General features: G+C 45.1%; 1 protein-coding gene across 20 annotated transcripts in view; it reads right to left on the bottom strand.

Moving 5' to 3' along the window:
• Positions 1 to 15,915, bottom strand: part of PPFIBP2 (PPFIA binding protein 2) — a 169,320-nt gene that overhangs the window by 124,577 nt on the left and 28,828 nt on the right. For 16 of the 20 annotated variants that reach the window (XM_070074030.1, XM_070073995.1, XM_008265596.4 and 13 more), the window contains one exon: positions 3,647 to 3,746. In XM_070074030.1, the coding sequence (XP_069930131.1) occupies positions 3,647 to 3,700 (54 nt within the window). In that variant the 5' untranslated portion in view covers positions 3,701 to 3,746. Of the gene's footprint in view, positions 1 to 3,646; positions 3,747 to 8,818; positions 9,049 to 15,915 lie in introns of those variants that run through there. The other 4 variants (XM_070074009.1, XM_070073987.1, XM_070073976.1 and 1 more) reach the window with 3 other exon arrangements.

Raw genomic sequence — 15,915 nt, forward strand, 5'->3', positions numbered from 1 at the left:
AAATACTTGGAATAAATTTAACCAAGTATGTCAAAGATCTCTATGATAAGAATTATAAAACATAAAAGAAAGAAATAGAAGACGCAAAAATAGAAAACCATTCTTCCAAAAGTAATTTATAGATTCAATGCAATACCAATCAAAATACCAAAGACAATCTTCTCAGATCTAGAAAAAATGATGCTGAAATTCATTTGGAAACACAGGAGACCTTCAATAGCTAAATCAATCTTATACAACAAAAAACAAAGCCAGAAGCATCACATTACCAGATTCCAAGACATACTACAAGGTAGTTAAAATCAAAATGACCTGGTACAAAAATAGATGGATAGACCAATGGAACAGAAAAGAAACACTAGAAATCAATCCAAGCATCTACATTCAATTTATATTCGACCAAGGAGCTAAAACCATTCCCTGGGGCAAGGACAGTCTCTTAAAACAAATGGTGCTGGGAAAACTGGATTTCCACATTGCAGAAGTATGAAGCAGGACCCCTACCTTACACCTTACACAAAAAAAAAATCCATTCAAAATGTATTAAAGACCTAGATCTGCTGACGCTGCGGCTCACTAGGTTAATCCTCCACCTGCAGCACCAGCACCCCAGGTTCTAGTCCTGGTTGGGGCACCGGTTCTGTCCTGATTACTCCTCTTCCAGTCCAGCTCTCTGCTGTGGCCCGGGAAGGCAGTGGAAGATGGCCCAAGTGCTTGGGCCCTGCACCCGCATGGGAGACGAGGAGGAAGTACATGGCTCCTGGCTTCGGATCATTGCAATGCACCAGCCGTGGCAGCCATTTGGGGGGTGAACCAACGGAAGCAAGACCTTTCTCTCTGTCTCTCTCTCTCTCTAACTTCGCCTGTCAAAAAAAAAAAAAAAAAAAAAGACCTAGACCTACGACCCAATACCATCAAATTACTGGAGAGCATTGGTGAAACCCTGCAAGACATTGGCACAGGCAAAGAGTTCCTGGAAAAGACTCCAGAGGCACAGGCAACAAATGCCAAAATTAACAATTAGAATTACATTAAATTGAGAAGTTTCTGTACTGCAAAAGAAATAGTCAGGAAAGTGAAGAGGCAACTGATAGATTCAGAGAAATTATTTGAAAACCAAGCAACTGATAAAGGATTAATAACCAGAATATATAAAGTGATCAAAAAAACTCGACAACAACAAAACAAACAACCCAGTCAAGAAATTGGCAAAACACTTAAACAGACATTTGTCAAAAGAGGAAATCCAAATGGCCAATAGATACATGAATAAATGTTCAGAATCACTAGCCATCAGGGAAATGTAAATCAAAACCACAATGAGGTTTCACCTCACCCCAGTTAGAATGGCTCACATACAGAAATCAGCTAACAACAGATGCTGGCAAGGATGTGGGGAAAAAGGCACACTAGTCCACTGATGGTGGGAATGCAAACTGGTAAAGCCACTATGGAAGACAGTTTAGAAATTCCTCAGAAACCTGATTATAGCCCTACCACATGACCAAGCCATCCCACTCCTTGGAATTTACCCAAAGGAAATTAAATTGGCAAATAAAAGAGCTGTCTGCACCTCAATGTTTATTTCAGCTCAATTCACAATAGCTAAGACCTGGAATCAACCTAAATGCCTATCAAGAGAAGACTGGATAAAGAAATTATGGGATATGTACTCTATAGAATACTATACAGCAGTAAAAAATGCAATCAGGTCATTTGCAACAAAATGGAGGAATCTGGAAAACATCATGATGAGTGAAATAAGCCAGTCCTAAAGGGACAAATATCATATGTTCTCCCTAATTGGTGACAACTAACTGAGCACATAAAAGGAAACCTATATAAGTCAAATGAACACTATGAGAAACAGTGTCTTGATCAGTCCTTGTCCTGACTGTCAAGGAACAACTTACTATTTTATTCCTTTGAGTATTTTTTTTGTTCTACTTAATACCATTGGTTGAACTATTTAATTAACACACAATTATTCTTAGGTGTTTAAATTTAACTGAAAAGTGATCCCTGTTAAATATAAGAGTGGGAATAAGAGGGAGGTGATGTTTGGCACATGCTCACTTGGATTTACCCCTAATGGTAGAGCTAAAAACGTGCCAGGGGATTCCAATTTAATCCTATCAAGGTGGCATGTACCAATGGCATCTTACTAGTCAAAGTGATAGGTTTAAGTTCATAACTGATCATAATGATAGGATTAAGTGTCAAAGGGATCACATAAACAAGACTAGTGTCTGCTAATAACTGATAGAATTAAAAAGGAGAGAATGATCCAACATGGGAAGCGGGATACACAGTAGACTCATAGAATGGCAGATGTCCTAAACAGCACTCTGGCCTTAGAATCAGCCCTTAAGGCATTTGGATACAGCTAAAAAGCCCAGGAGAGTTTCTCAGGCATGGAAAGCCAAGACACTGTGGCAAAAAAAAAAAAAAAAAAAAAAAATGATGTAAATGAAAGATCTCGGTGAGTGAGATACCAGTGGAAAGAATGGGCCATCAAAGGAGGTACCTTTCTCTGAAGGGAGGAGAGAACTTCTACTTTGACTGTGACCTTGTCTAAAGAAGGTCAAAGTTTGTGAACTCAAGAGGCCTCCATAGCCTTGGCAGCTTGTGACAAGAGCCTTGGGTGATTACTGACGTCATAAATAAGAGTGTCAATTGTTAAATCAACAACGGAAGTCACTGTACATTTACTCCCCATGTAGGATCTCCATCCTTAATGTGTTGTACTATGTGAATTAATGGTAAAGCTAGTACTCAAACAGTACTTTATACTTTGTGTATCTGTGTGGGTGCAAGCTGTTGAAATCTTTACTTAGTATATACTAAGTTGATCTTCTGTATATAAAGACAATTGAAAATGAATCTTGATGAAGAATGGGATGGGAGAGGGAGTGGATGATGGGATGGTTGCAGGTGGGAGGGAGGTTATGGGGGGAAAGGCCACTATAATCTAAAAGTTGTACTTTCAAAATTTATATTAAATAAAAGTTTAAAAAAGAGCCTAGAGTGATCACTGACATCATAAATAAGAGTGTTAATTGTTAAATTAACAACAGGAGTCACTGTGTACTTACTCCCATGTAGTACCTCTGTCTTTAGTGAATTGTACTATGAGAATTAACTGTAAAACTTATTCTCAAACAATACTTTATACTTTGTGTGTCACTGTGGGTACAAATTGTTGAAATCTTTACTTTAGTATAGAGTTGGTATTCTGTATATAAAGTTAATTAAAAATGAATCTTAATTAAGAATGGGATGGGGGAGAGAGTAGGAGGTGGGACGGGGGTGGGGGTGGGAGGGCAAGTATGGGGGGAAGAATCACTATATTCCTAAAGTTGTTCCTATGAAATTTGTATTCATTAAATAAAAGCTTTCTTAAAAAAACTACACTGTATCCTTGAACCACATGAAATCTGTTTTCCTTATATTAATAAGTCATCTAAATAAAAAAAGAAAAACACGAAACAGAAACAGGGAGAGTGTGTGAGCATGTACAACTAAACTATTTGAAAATAAATCTAACCAGGAGCTTCTCTCTATTCCAAAATAAGAAGGTAAAATGAAAGAAAGTTTCTGAAATGTGAGAGATGAGACATTAGCCAATGGGATTCCCTAGGCACACCTGCAATGATCCCGTCCATCTGCTCCAGGGCAGCTTCCAGCGCATGACTGGCATCAGAAGCCATGACTCCTTTTGTCTGCTTAGTCTGCTCCTTCTCTTACTGAAAATGTAAAAACAGAACAAAGGAAAATTACAGAGAGTTTCTCATTATTCACACGAGACAGAAAACACTTTAATTCCACCATCACACAATGCGCTTTCACAAAAATCCTACTAGGAGCAGGAGTTTAGTTTCCTATATGTCTATGGTCTCTCCCTTGTGGCATGGGTGCTCTTCTTCATGAATCTTCAGCACATGAGCCCATTCACTTCTGCAGTGAAAAGCCACCAGAGCCCTCCAGAGTCGCTGCAGCAGCCAGACAGTGATTGTTGGGAGGTGCAGGCCCAGGCTCCAGGAGCTCCAACCACCCACTAGGCAAGGTTCTAATCTCTGCATTGCTCCACATCTGCAATGCTTTCCTTGCACAGGTAAGATCCAAGCTGAGAGGCTTCAACTGCCACTTTTGCTGCTCCAAGTGGGCCCGTGTGCTCCACCTAGGATGGTCTCGGGCACAATGATATGAGAAGACACTGTCCCAGGAGCACTGTATCTGACCATCTCATTTGTAAAAATTTATTTGAAGATCAGAGAGACAGAGGCAGACAGATGAACAGAGCTCTCCCATCTGCTGGTTCACTCCTTCAAATGCTCAACAACAGCCAAGACTGGGCCAGGCCAAAGGTAGGAGCACAGAACTCAATCAGTCTTGCATATGGGCGGCAGGGATATAAGTCATCTGCTGCCTCCCAGGGCACACATTAGCAGGAAGCTGGAATCAGAAGCAGAGCAGGGATTCAAACTCAGGATCTCTGAGGTGAGACAGGAATGTCCCAAGTAGGCTCTTAACTGTTACACCAAATACCCACCCCAAATATCTGACCATCTTATATCCTTTGTACCCAACACTATTCAAGGATCAGAGTCCCATCCTCTCTGGGATGAAGAATATCTCCAAGCATACATAGTCCATCCACTCCCCAAATGCTAAGTCTCACATGAGGGATGGGGAACTGCTCACTCTGCCCTGGGGCAGCTATTTCCATCTCTGACAACTCAGACTATTAGTCTTTTTTTTTTTTTTCAAAGATTTATTTATTTACTTGAAAGTCAGAGTTACAGAGAGAGAGGAGAGGCAGAGAGAGAGAGAGAGAAAGACTTCCACCCGCTGGTTCACTCCCTAGTTGGCCGCAATGGCTGGAGCTGTGCTGGTCTGAAGCCAGGAGCCAGGAGCTTCTTCCAGGTCTCCCACATGGGTGCAGGGGCCCAAGGACTTGGGCCATCTTCCACTGCTTTCCCAGGCCACAGCAGAGAGCTGGATGGGAAGTGGAGCAGCCAGGATCCAAACCGGCACCCACATGGGATGCCAGTGCTTCAGGTGAGGGCGTTAACCCACTGCGCCACAGCGCCAGCCCCCAGAAAAATCTTTAAGTTAAACTGTCTTCCTGCAGCCTCCAGCTGGGTAGCAGAGAGGAGCTTACCAGTATTCGTAACCCTGAGACTTAGCTTATGTCTCTAAACTGGGGACAGGGCTTGTTTGCTTGCTCTCAGCCAAATGGGCACTAGTGCTGTGGGGAAACACAGACATGGCTCCCATACCCAAGCATGATCCTAGCCAGGAAATGAATGATTGTAGGATTCTTCCTTGTTTTCCCTGTGAAGCTGGACCTTTGCAGTGAAGAGAAGAAATTGGGCACCAATTTAGAGTGACTTTGGGGATTGTGTGAAAAAGGATCTCAGGATCACAATCACCATATTGGACTGTACCAGGTAGCACTGGTTACGTTCCCTGGATCTAAAATCAGATAGCCTGGGGCTGGCACTGTGGTGCAGTGGGTTATCCCTGGTCTGAAGCGCTGGCATCCCATATGGGTGCCAGTTCGAGTCCCAGCTGCTCCACTTCCAATCAGCTTTCTGCTGTGGCCTGGGAAAGCAGAAGATGGCCCAAGTCCTTGGGCCCTTGCACCCATGTTGGAGACCTGGAAGAAGCTCCTGGCTCCTGATGGGCACAGCTCCAGCCGTTGCGGCCAACTGGGGAGTGAACCATAGGATGGAAGATCTCTCTCTCCCCCCTTGCCTCTCTTTTCTCTGTATAACTCTTTCAAATAAATAAATAAATCTTTTAAAAAAATAAGATAGCCTGAGTTCAGACCAATTTATTATATGACCTATGAGCCTCAGTTTAGCCATCTGTAAAATGGGACTAACAGCAAGTAACTCAAAGGACTGATGTTATGACTGAGGGGTATATCTCATAGAGAAGACTAAGTACATCTCCTTACAGTAAGTATGCAACATATATTAGCTTTTCTTTTTCTTCTGCTTTTAAGAGGAGATAACCTCAGGACATGTTTTTGCTAGACAGTTCACCAGATGAGAGTTTAAACCAAAATACAGTAGTCGCAGAGGGCTTGTCCATCTGGAGGTGAGCGTGGCAGAGGACGACAGGCGACTAAGTGTGGAGAGTGCAGTTCACCACTGCGAAGGCCAAGAGAGGTTCAGAAACAGGCATTCAGCCTGAAAGCCACTGCACAGCTTACAGGGAGCACGGGGAGTGGGATGGGGTGCTGGAGGCCTCATGGGCATCAGAGGCCCCTAACAGGAGCAAAGCAAAGCTGCGACAGGACCAGAGCAGCTCCAGGGTGAGAAGAGCAGCCAGACTGCTCCAGAACATCCATGGTGTGGAAATCTTGGGGTCTGAAAGAAGTGAGCATGGGTCAGGATAAAAGAGGCAGCAAGAAAAAGGGAGGCAGCAGAACTAAGGCAAAATCCTGCAGATTCTGACCTGCTCATCCATAAGGTAGATTAAAAGTTAAAATGCTTCCCCTTAAAAAATTCCCATTGCTCTTGAGTAAATAAAAAAAATAAATCAAACTCTTAAAACTGGAGGCATAAAAGAGGTGCTGCAGGCTCTGGCTGGCCACTCTCCCATGGCTCTCTCCACGGCTCCTTAGCTCAGCAGTGCTGGTCCTGTCCGCTCCTAAATACTCCCAGACCATTTTTTCTCCTGCAAGTTTGCACCTGCGAACCCCTGTGCCCTGCGTTCAATGTCAGATCTCTGCATGGCTGGTTTCTTCTCATCCTTCAGGCCTCAGCTCCAGAGCACCTTCTCAGAAAGGCCTTCCGGGCACACTCCCCATCTAAAGCAGCTCCTTCAAAGCACAGCGATTCCAAAGTACCTGATCCGCATATTTGTTTCCTTGACAACTGACCACCTTCTCCATGGGGCGTGGGGACTCTGACTGCTTTGTTCACTCTTGTGTTCCCATTTTCTAATGGAGGGCCTGACACAAGGAAGTTTATGACTAAAGTCCCACAAATAAATGGATAGATGCATGCAGCCAACATCTTCTGAAACCCTGATATGCTGGGTACTGGGGGGAGGGGAGAGCCTGGTAAATGACACCCAATCTCCACTCCCACGGGCCATGTGGTCTAGTGGGAAGACAGATATATGAAGAAATAATTATGACACAGCATGAGGTGTGCCAATAGGGGCAGGAATGCAATTTCCCTGGGTCTTGAAGGGCGAGTAGGAGCTTTCTCAGACACTAAGGAGGAGAATGCTATTCTACACACAAGCGGAGATACGTGAAAGGCAGGGGAGCATGTAAAGGCAGGATGCAGTTGGCAAAGGTCAAGCTAGCTGGCAAGGTTATACAGGAGTATCCGACTGCTCAAGATGAGTCAAAACCTTCCATGGAACTCGCATAAGCGGGAAAAGGGCAATTAATGAGAGCAGCTCGGGAATCACGCCTACTACTCCAGGGTTCTGGCTATCAGCGCAGAACAAAACACGAGGCCCCAGATGAAAAACCTTACAGAGATTTTGAAAAGAAAGATCTCCTATCTCAGCAAGCTGTGCTTGCCCTTATTTTGGGGTCTTAGTCCCAGTGCAAAACGTGGGAGGGAAGTTAGCTAGATGGTGCTAAGCCTGGACAGCCTAGGCTACGTACATCCCCCTATAATGGAAGAACCTTAAAAAACCATGGTCCTGCTGCCCAGTGATGAGCTCATACTTGGCACACAGCAAGCTGGGTGGAACCGTGGGACCTGGCCTCAAGTAGAACATGAGTCAAAGGTGTACCCTAGTCACAACCCAGGAGCTGAGCAATGAGATTGGGAGTTCAAGCCTGGGAGCTGCTCTGGGCAGAGTTCTAGAGCTGCTGGATCTAGGGTGACAGCAGGACACCTGGGTAAGAACACATCACTGCCAGCTCAGCTGCAGGGCGGCTGTGAGGCATCGGTGGTGCCAGGTGTGGACAGCTTGATACATTAGGCCTCCTGTCCCCATCAGTGGACTTGACAATCTTACTGTTAAAAAACAGAACAAAATAATACTGTTTCTTCTACTCACATTTCTGATAGCAAATATGAGTGGGGTTTTTCCCCCCATAGGAAGCAATTCTCTGCTTCTTGGCAGACTCCAGCTGAATGTGCTACAATTCCCACACTATTTACCTGGGTGAGTGTTAGATCTCACAGGCTGAGGGCTCAGTCTCCCAGACCCCTCCAACACCCCTCCCCACACGCTTCAGAATCCAATGGCAAGTCCAGGCCGCCCTTCTAACTGGCGGAGGGCTCTTACTGAAGGTTCCCACACCCACTTCCTCAGGTTTGGTAATTTGCCAGAATGGCTCACAGAACCCAAGGGAGCATATCACTTCTCTTTACGAGTTTATTATAAAGGGTACATCTCAGGAACAGTCAAGTGGGAGAGAGACACACGGTAAGTGGTAAGCTATGGAGGTGGGGAGGCATGGAGCGTCCATGCCCTCTCTGGGGGCACCATCCTCCCAGCACTCCCATGGCTCAACAGCCTAGAAGGTTTCCAAGGTCCTTGGTTTAGGTTTTTTTGTTTTGTTTTTTTAATGAAGGTTCCATTATGTTGCCATGGTTGATGAAACCATTGGTCATTCAAACACTGGTGACTAAACTCTATCTCCAGCCCCTCTACTCTCCCTAGAGGTATGAGGTAGAGGATTGCAGAGGGCGCTGAAAATTCTAGCCTTCTAGTACCAGGATTGGTTCCTGCGGCAGCCAGCTCCCATCCTCTAGCTGTCACTTCATTAGCATAAACACAGATAGGATTTGAAAGGGGTTTATCATGTGGCTCAGCACGTTATCAAACTGACCTGAAGCGCTGGCATCCCATATGGGCGCCGGTTCGAGACCTGGCTGCTCCACTTCTGATCCAGGTCTCTGCTACGGCCTGGGAAAGCAGTAGAAGATGGCCCAAGTGCTTGGGCACCTGCACCCGCATGGGAGACCCGAAGAAGCTCCTGGCCTTGGATCGGCACAGCTCCAGCCATTGTAGCCAATTGGAGAGTGAACCATCAGATGGAAGACCTCTCTCTCTGTAACTCTTTCAAATAAATAAATAAATATTTTTTTAAAAATTAAAAAGGGGGGTTTATCATATCATGAATCAAAAAAAATGGTCTGCCACTGTCCGAGAGTTTTAGGAGAAAGACTACACACACACACACACACACAATCCCAAAAGCAGACCTGTTATCTGACACATGTAGTGTGTTTTTTTGTCTTCCATGTCTGTTCCTCCCCACAGGGACCCAACATCTTCCTTCCTTGGGAGCATGAGTTTATCAGGGAGGTGGAGCTCAAGTGCAGGAAGCCCTGGAAGCAATATACCTGGAGCCCTTCTGAAGAGAAGTAAGGTGAAGAAGTCAGAGAGAGCATCTAGAAGACAACAACAGAGAAGCCAGCAAAGAGAGCCAGATCCAGGTCAAAATCCAAAGGGAAGAGTTAAGAGTGACCTCTAAGCAGATACTAACAATGAGAGAGGAGCTAAGGCATCCAGTAGGGGGCCTAACACAGTAAACAAAACAAAGGAATGAACTGTGGGGACTCTGTGGAGGGGCACCAGACAGCCCAGGAAGCTGAGGAGCAGAGAAGGACTTTGCTCTTAACATGCTAAACACAGTGACAGTTGTTATGTTGCACAAAAGCAGTGTTCATCCTCTCTATACACTTAACACAGCTCTGCATTTGACCCTGATTGAGCCCTGATGAGCTCCTTGGCTCTCTGGCCACAGAGATAAGGAAGGGTTTATTGTTTAAGAAAAGGTGCAGGGGCCAGTGCTGTGGCATAGCAGGTAAAGCCACCGCCTGCAGGGCTGGCATCCCATATGGGTGCCAGTTCTGAAACCGATCTGCTTATTAATATTTTTGAAATTAATAAGCTGTGTGGGTTCTTGCCACGAATTCAGAGAAGAATTTTGAATACTGGCTCAAATAGATCAGATGACATGGTACGTTTTTTAAGCTTTTTATTCAGTGAGAGAAATGTATAGGAGAGTGAGGGCTCTATCTAAAGGAGAAAGGGGAATCTGGAAATGAGGCTGGAATCCATACTGAGCAGAAAGCAGGCCAAGAGCCACGTGCAGCAAGTGTTTGGTTATGAGCAGCTACTAGCAGCTTATCACGGGCAGCGAAGCAAGGGCAGAGAGCTGGGTGGCCCGAAGGCCACACACCCCGAAGGCGCCGGGCAACAAGGGGACCCAGGGCAGCGAGGGAAAATAAGGGCCAGGCCCACTATGTTCCAGGTCTTTTATCCACTTCCAAAGTCACACAGCCTAATTTGTAGGTGGGCATACAGGTGGGATCAGGTAGGGGGATGAGATCACACAGGGGCCATGGTGAAGGCGTGGTCTTCCAGCTTACAAATCTAATCAATTTTATTCTATCTGCCTGCCTACATCAGTTTGTGGGTTTTTGTTTGTTTGTTTTTGTTTTTGTTTTTGTTTTTTTTTTTTGACAGGCAGAGTAGACAGTGAGAGAGAGAGACAGAGACAGAGAGAAAGGTCTTCCTTTGCCGTTGGTTTACCCTCCAATGGCCACCGCGGCCGGCGCACCGCGCTGATCCGAAGGCAGGAGCCAGGTGCTTCTCCTGGTCTCCCATGGGGTGCAGGGCCCAAGCACTTGGGCCATCCTCCACTGCACTCCCTGGCCACAGCAGAGAGCTGGCCTGGAAGAGGGGCAACCGGGACAGAATTCGGGGCTCCAACCGGGACTAGAACCCGGTGTGCCGGCGCCGCAGGCGGAGAATTAGCCTAGTGAGCCGCGGCACCACCTGCCTACATCAGTTTGAATCCCAGCTGCTCCATTTCCAATCCAGTTCCCTGTAATGCATCTGGGAAAGCAGACAGATGATAGCCCAAGTACTGGGGCGCCTGCACCCCTATGGGAGAACTGGAAGAAGCTCCTGGTTTCTGGCATTGGCCTGGCTCAGCCCTGGCTGTTGCAGACATTTTTGGAATGAACCAGCAGATGGAGGATGGATGGATGGATGGATGGATGGATGGATCAATCGATCGATCGATCGGTCTCTCTCTCTCTCTCTGCTTCTGCCTCTCTTGGCTCTACCTTTCAAATAAATAAATCCTTAAATGTATATATAATAAAATAAATTTCAAAAAATAAGAAAAGGTGCAGCCCATTCATTCATCCCTCACTCACAGGCCTCTGAATGCTGTCTTTTTCCCCTATGTGACGGTGTCTGGGGCCCCAGCTATCACAGGCCTTTACTCTACTCTTTGCTACCAATCAGAGAAAAAAATGAGGAAACCATGGCAGTGTGAGGTAAGATGTCAGTCACAGCATCTGAGCTGCGCCACACGCAGGCTGGTCAGCCAGCATCTCAGCATGGTTAGGTAAGGGATCTGCATGTGCTCTGAACTGTAGCAAGTGAACCACCATTGCCCACCCATCATCTGTCATGCTCTGAAACAAACAGTGATTTAGATACTCTTTGAACTGCTTTCATGTTCGGCAAAAGAGAATCAAAAGTAGGCAGGAATCACCAAACAGTATAAGCCTGGGGCAAGTAAACCTGACTTACCTTACCCACTGCATTGTAAGTTTTCATTTTCTCTTTAAGATTTATTTAATTTACTTTAAAAAGCAGAGTTACATAGAGCAGGAGAGACAGAGAGAGATCTTCCATCCACTGGTTCATTCCCCAAATGGTCACAATGACTGAGGCGGGGCCAGGCTGAAGCCAGGAGCCTGGAACTCTATCTGTGGTCTCCCACATGAGTGGCAGGGATCCAAGCATGTGGGCCATCTTCCACTGCCTCCTCAGGCCCATTATCAGGGAGCTGCATCAGAAGTGGAATAGCTGGAACTCGAACCTGCACTCATACGGGATACTGGCATCACAGGCAGCTTAACCGCTGTGCCACAATGCCAGCTCCATTTTTCTTTTTTTGATTTATTTATTTACTTGAAAATCAGAGTTACACAGAGAGAGAATGGGGAGGCAGAGGGAGATGTCTTCCATCTGCTGGTTCTCTCCCCAGTTGGCCGCAACAATGGCCATGGTTGCGCAGATCCAAAGCCAGGAGCCAGGAGTTTCCTCAGAGTTTTCTCATGTGGGTGCAGGGGCCCAAGGACTTGGGCCACCCTCTACTGCTTTCCCAGGCCATAGCAGAGAGCTGACTGGGACTTGAACCGGCACCCATATGGGATGCCAGCACTGCAAGTGGCAGCTTTACCAGCTATGCCACAGCGCCGGCCCCACCAGCCCCATTTTTTAAGCTACTTTTCTATCAGCAAAAATGGTTAGGATTGTCATACTGTCTGGGATAGGCTCATACAGCCCCAGAAGAACAAATGCATGGGGAACTGATCTAGGAGTCCCCACTGCCTCCTGCTCCTCTATCTCCTGCGCCCATTTTCCTCTATGTCCTGCATCTGCTAGTCCTGACTCCTCAACAGCTGCACCCAGACAGCAGCCAACATCCCTGTGCAGAAGACAAGGCAGTCATAGCCCAGAACCTCACTTGTACCACAGAATGTGGATTCTTCTCACTCTTCTCCCTTCCCCAACTGGGCAACATGTAATAATGAAATGTCGGGGCCGGTGCTACAGCATAGTAGATAAAGCCCCTGCCTGCAGTGCCAGCATCCCATATGGGTGCCGCTTAGTGTCCCTGCTGCTCCACTTCTGATCCAGTTCTCTGCTATAGCCTGGGAAATCAGTAGAAGATGGCTCAAGTCCTTGGGCCCCTGCACCCATGTGGGAGACCCAGAAGAAACTCCTGGATCCTGGCTTCGGATGGGTGCAGTTCCAGCTGTTGCGGCCAATTGGGGAGTGAATCAGCAGATGGAAGACCTCCCTCTCTCTCTGCCTCTCCTCCTCTCAGTGTAACTGTTTCAAGTAAATAAATAAATCTTAAAAAAAATTAAATGTCACCATATCACAAGAAACTGAAGTCCTCCCCCATTATGTACAAGACCCCTATAAACCACAGATGCTCTTAAAAGCTTATTTTAAGAAACACCTTTTGCTATGCCTAAGCTTGGGAAACAGCTTCCTTTTAAGGATATAAGAAACTTATCTCTTTGGGACAGTAATAGCAAGAAGCTGTTTCGTGATATCAAAAGGAAGAAGAAGTGGAGGAGGAGGAAGAAGAATGGGAAGAATAAAGAAGGGAAGGAAAGTGATGGCAGTGCCTAAATTCTCAACCACATCCCATAGCAACCAATAACTACTTTCTTATTTTTGTTCAAGATGTTGTGACCAATTTAAGCAATTTTTTTTACAAAATTATTCATTTCATTTATTTGATTTATATGTGAAAGGGAGAGATGGGCAGACAGACAAATGCCCACCACAGGCTGAAATGAGGCAGAATGAAGTTAGGAGCCAGGAACTCAATCCAGGTCCCTAACGTGGGTGGCAGGGACCCAATCACTTGAGCCATCACCTGCTTCCTCCCTGGGAGCACATTAACAAAAGCAGAACTGGGATTCAAATCCATTAACTCCACTATGAGATGCAGGCATACAAAGCTGTGTCTTAATCTCTGCTCCAACTTTCTTTTTTAAAGAACAAAGGGAAAAGAACACAGGTTTGGTAGCCAGACAGTTGGGAATCAAAACTTGGGCTCTGCTGCCTAACGGTTCTGAGTCTTCAGACAATTGATTTAACATCTCTGAGCCTTAATTGTGTCAAGTATAAAATCAATACAAAACCAATCTCACTATGGGCAAAAGTAAACAAGAGAGACTTCAGGTAAATATAGCAGCCTGAATCCAAACATTTAATTTAGCTACCCACTAAAATAACAATAGAGGAATTTACTTTGAAAAACAAAAACCCACAAGTAAATGGAGAATGCTATAGGGCGCCTGGGTGACAGCTATGTAGCAAGCCTGAAAGAGCAGCCTGTTCAAAAGCTCTGGGGGAGACTTTTTTACTAATATAAAACAGCAGAAACACTTGATACATCTGAACCTCTTAAGAAACTTAACACAGTGTAGAACTATTTAATTCAATGATAAGGAAACAAGAAAACAAACAAAAAAATGACAAAAGAACTCCACGGAAACTAAGTAGTAGGTAGAATCATGATCCTTACAATGAAATGCCACATACTGATCTCACCAAAATTGCACTGGCAGAATGCAGTGGTTAGCAAAGTGCTGTGGGTGAGGGGGGTAGGACTGGAAAGAGTGTTGGATCTTCATCTTATAGGGTTCTAAAACACTCATAAGTCACTAGATAGTGCAATTAAAACAAATGACACAACATTATTTTTGTTTGTTTTAAAGATATAGGTGACAGATGATAATACTACCAGAATTTTAAGTGGCTACATCTGAGGAAGAACAATGGGGTGACAGGTGCAGAGATGGACGTTTTAGCAAACCATGTGCAATTATTTGGCCCTTTAAATTTATCAATATATAGTAATTATAAATATTAAAACAAACATGTTTCATGCAACAGGTTAAGCTGGTGCTTGGGATGCCCTCAACCCATACTGGAGTGCCTGGTATCAAGTCTCACCTCCACTTCTTTTTTTGTTTTTAATTTATTTTATTTATTTGAAACTCAAAGTTACACAGAGAGAGAAGGAGAGGCAGAGAGAGAGAGGTCTTCCATCCACTGGTCCACTCCCCAGTTGACCACAATGGCCGGGGCTGCGCAGATCCGAAGCCAGGAGCCAGGAGCTTCTTCCAGGTCTCCCATGCGGATGCAGAGGCCCAAGGACTTGGGCCATCTTCTACTGCTTTCCCAGTAGAGCAGAGAGCTGAATTGGAAGTGGAGCAGCCGAGACTCGAACCAGCGCCCATATGGGATGCTGGCACTGCAAGCTGCGGTTTTACCAGCTATACCACAGTGCTGGCCCCCAGTTCCACTTCTAATCTAGCTTCCTGCTAATGTACACCCTAGGAGGCAGGAGATGATGGCTCAAATACCTGTGTCCCTGCCACCCACATGAGAGACTCAGATGGAACTCCTTGCTCCTGGCTTTGGCCTGACCCCCACCCTGACTATTGTGGGCATTTGGGGAGTGAACCAATGGATGGAAGGTCTGTCTCTCTTGCTTTCAAATAAAAATGAAAAAAAAAAATACATTTTAAAGAATTAATGCAATAAAAATGATTTTAAATTATAAATGTTATGTGCCTGGCACAAAGCCAAGATTCTATTACCGTGTGCTCATTTTTCCTCTCTAGCTACCATATTCATAAATTGGGCATGTATACATTAACTATTTACAAGGATTTAGCCAACATTATCTCACTTAATCCTCACACATTATTTAGGACTTACACTTCTTATTTAGCAAACAGATTAGGAAACTTGCCTGAGGAAGCATGCCTTTCTTCCTCTTGTTCTTCCATTTCCCTGAGAAATGGAGCAAGGAGTAACATGATCTGACTTACCCTTTAAAAGGGTCATGCTGGGATGATTGGAAAATAGACTTCAGGGGACACAGCCGTGAATACAAGAAAAAAAGAGATGATGGCAGCTTGGCCCAGAATGAACATGGTAGATGTATTAGCTTTTTGTTACAACAATGAACTATCTGAGAAGCTGCTTATAAAGAAAAGAAGTCTATTTTAGTTCGTGGTTCTGGAGATTTGTAGTCCAAGATCATGTGGCCCTGGTTTGACCTCTGATAAGGTCAGAAGGCAATGGAGGAGCACTTGTAGAGGAAGGCCCACATAGTGAGCCAGGAAGTAGAGACAGTAGATGGGTTCAACTCTCAAGCTTTTGTAACCAATCCTATTGCATGAACTGCCTTCCCATGGCATACCACCAATGACCTAAGAACCTCCCACTAAACCCATCTCCTAAACACCATAACTGGACTAAGTTTCCCACCTTCTTAGTATGACTATTTTTTAAAAATCTATTTATTTATTTGAAAGGTAGAGCTACAGAAAGGGAGAGGCAGAAAGAGATTGAAAGAGA

This window comes from Oryctolagus cuniculus, chromosome 1 (genome assembly GCF_964237555.1).
Source record: "Oryctolagus cuniculus chromosome 1, mOryCun1.1, whole genome shotgun sequence".
In the NCBI taxonomy this organism is placed as follows: domain Eukaryota; kingdom Metazoa; phylum Chordata; class Mammalia; order Lagomorpha; family Leporidae; genus Oryctolagus; species Oryctolagus cuniculus.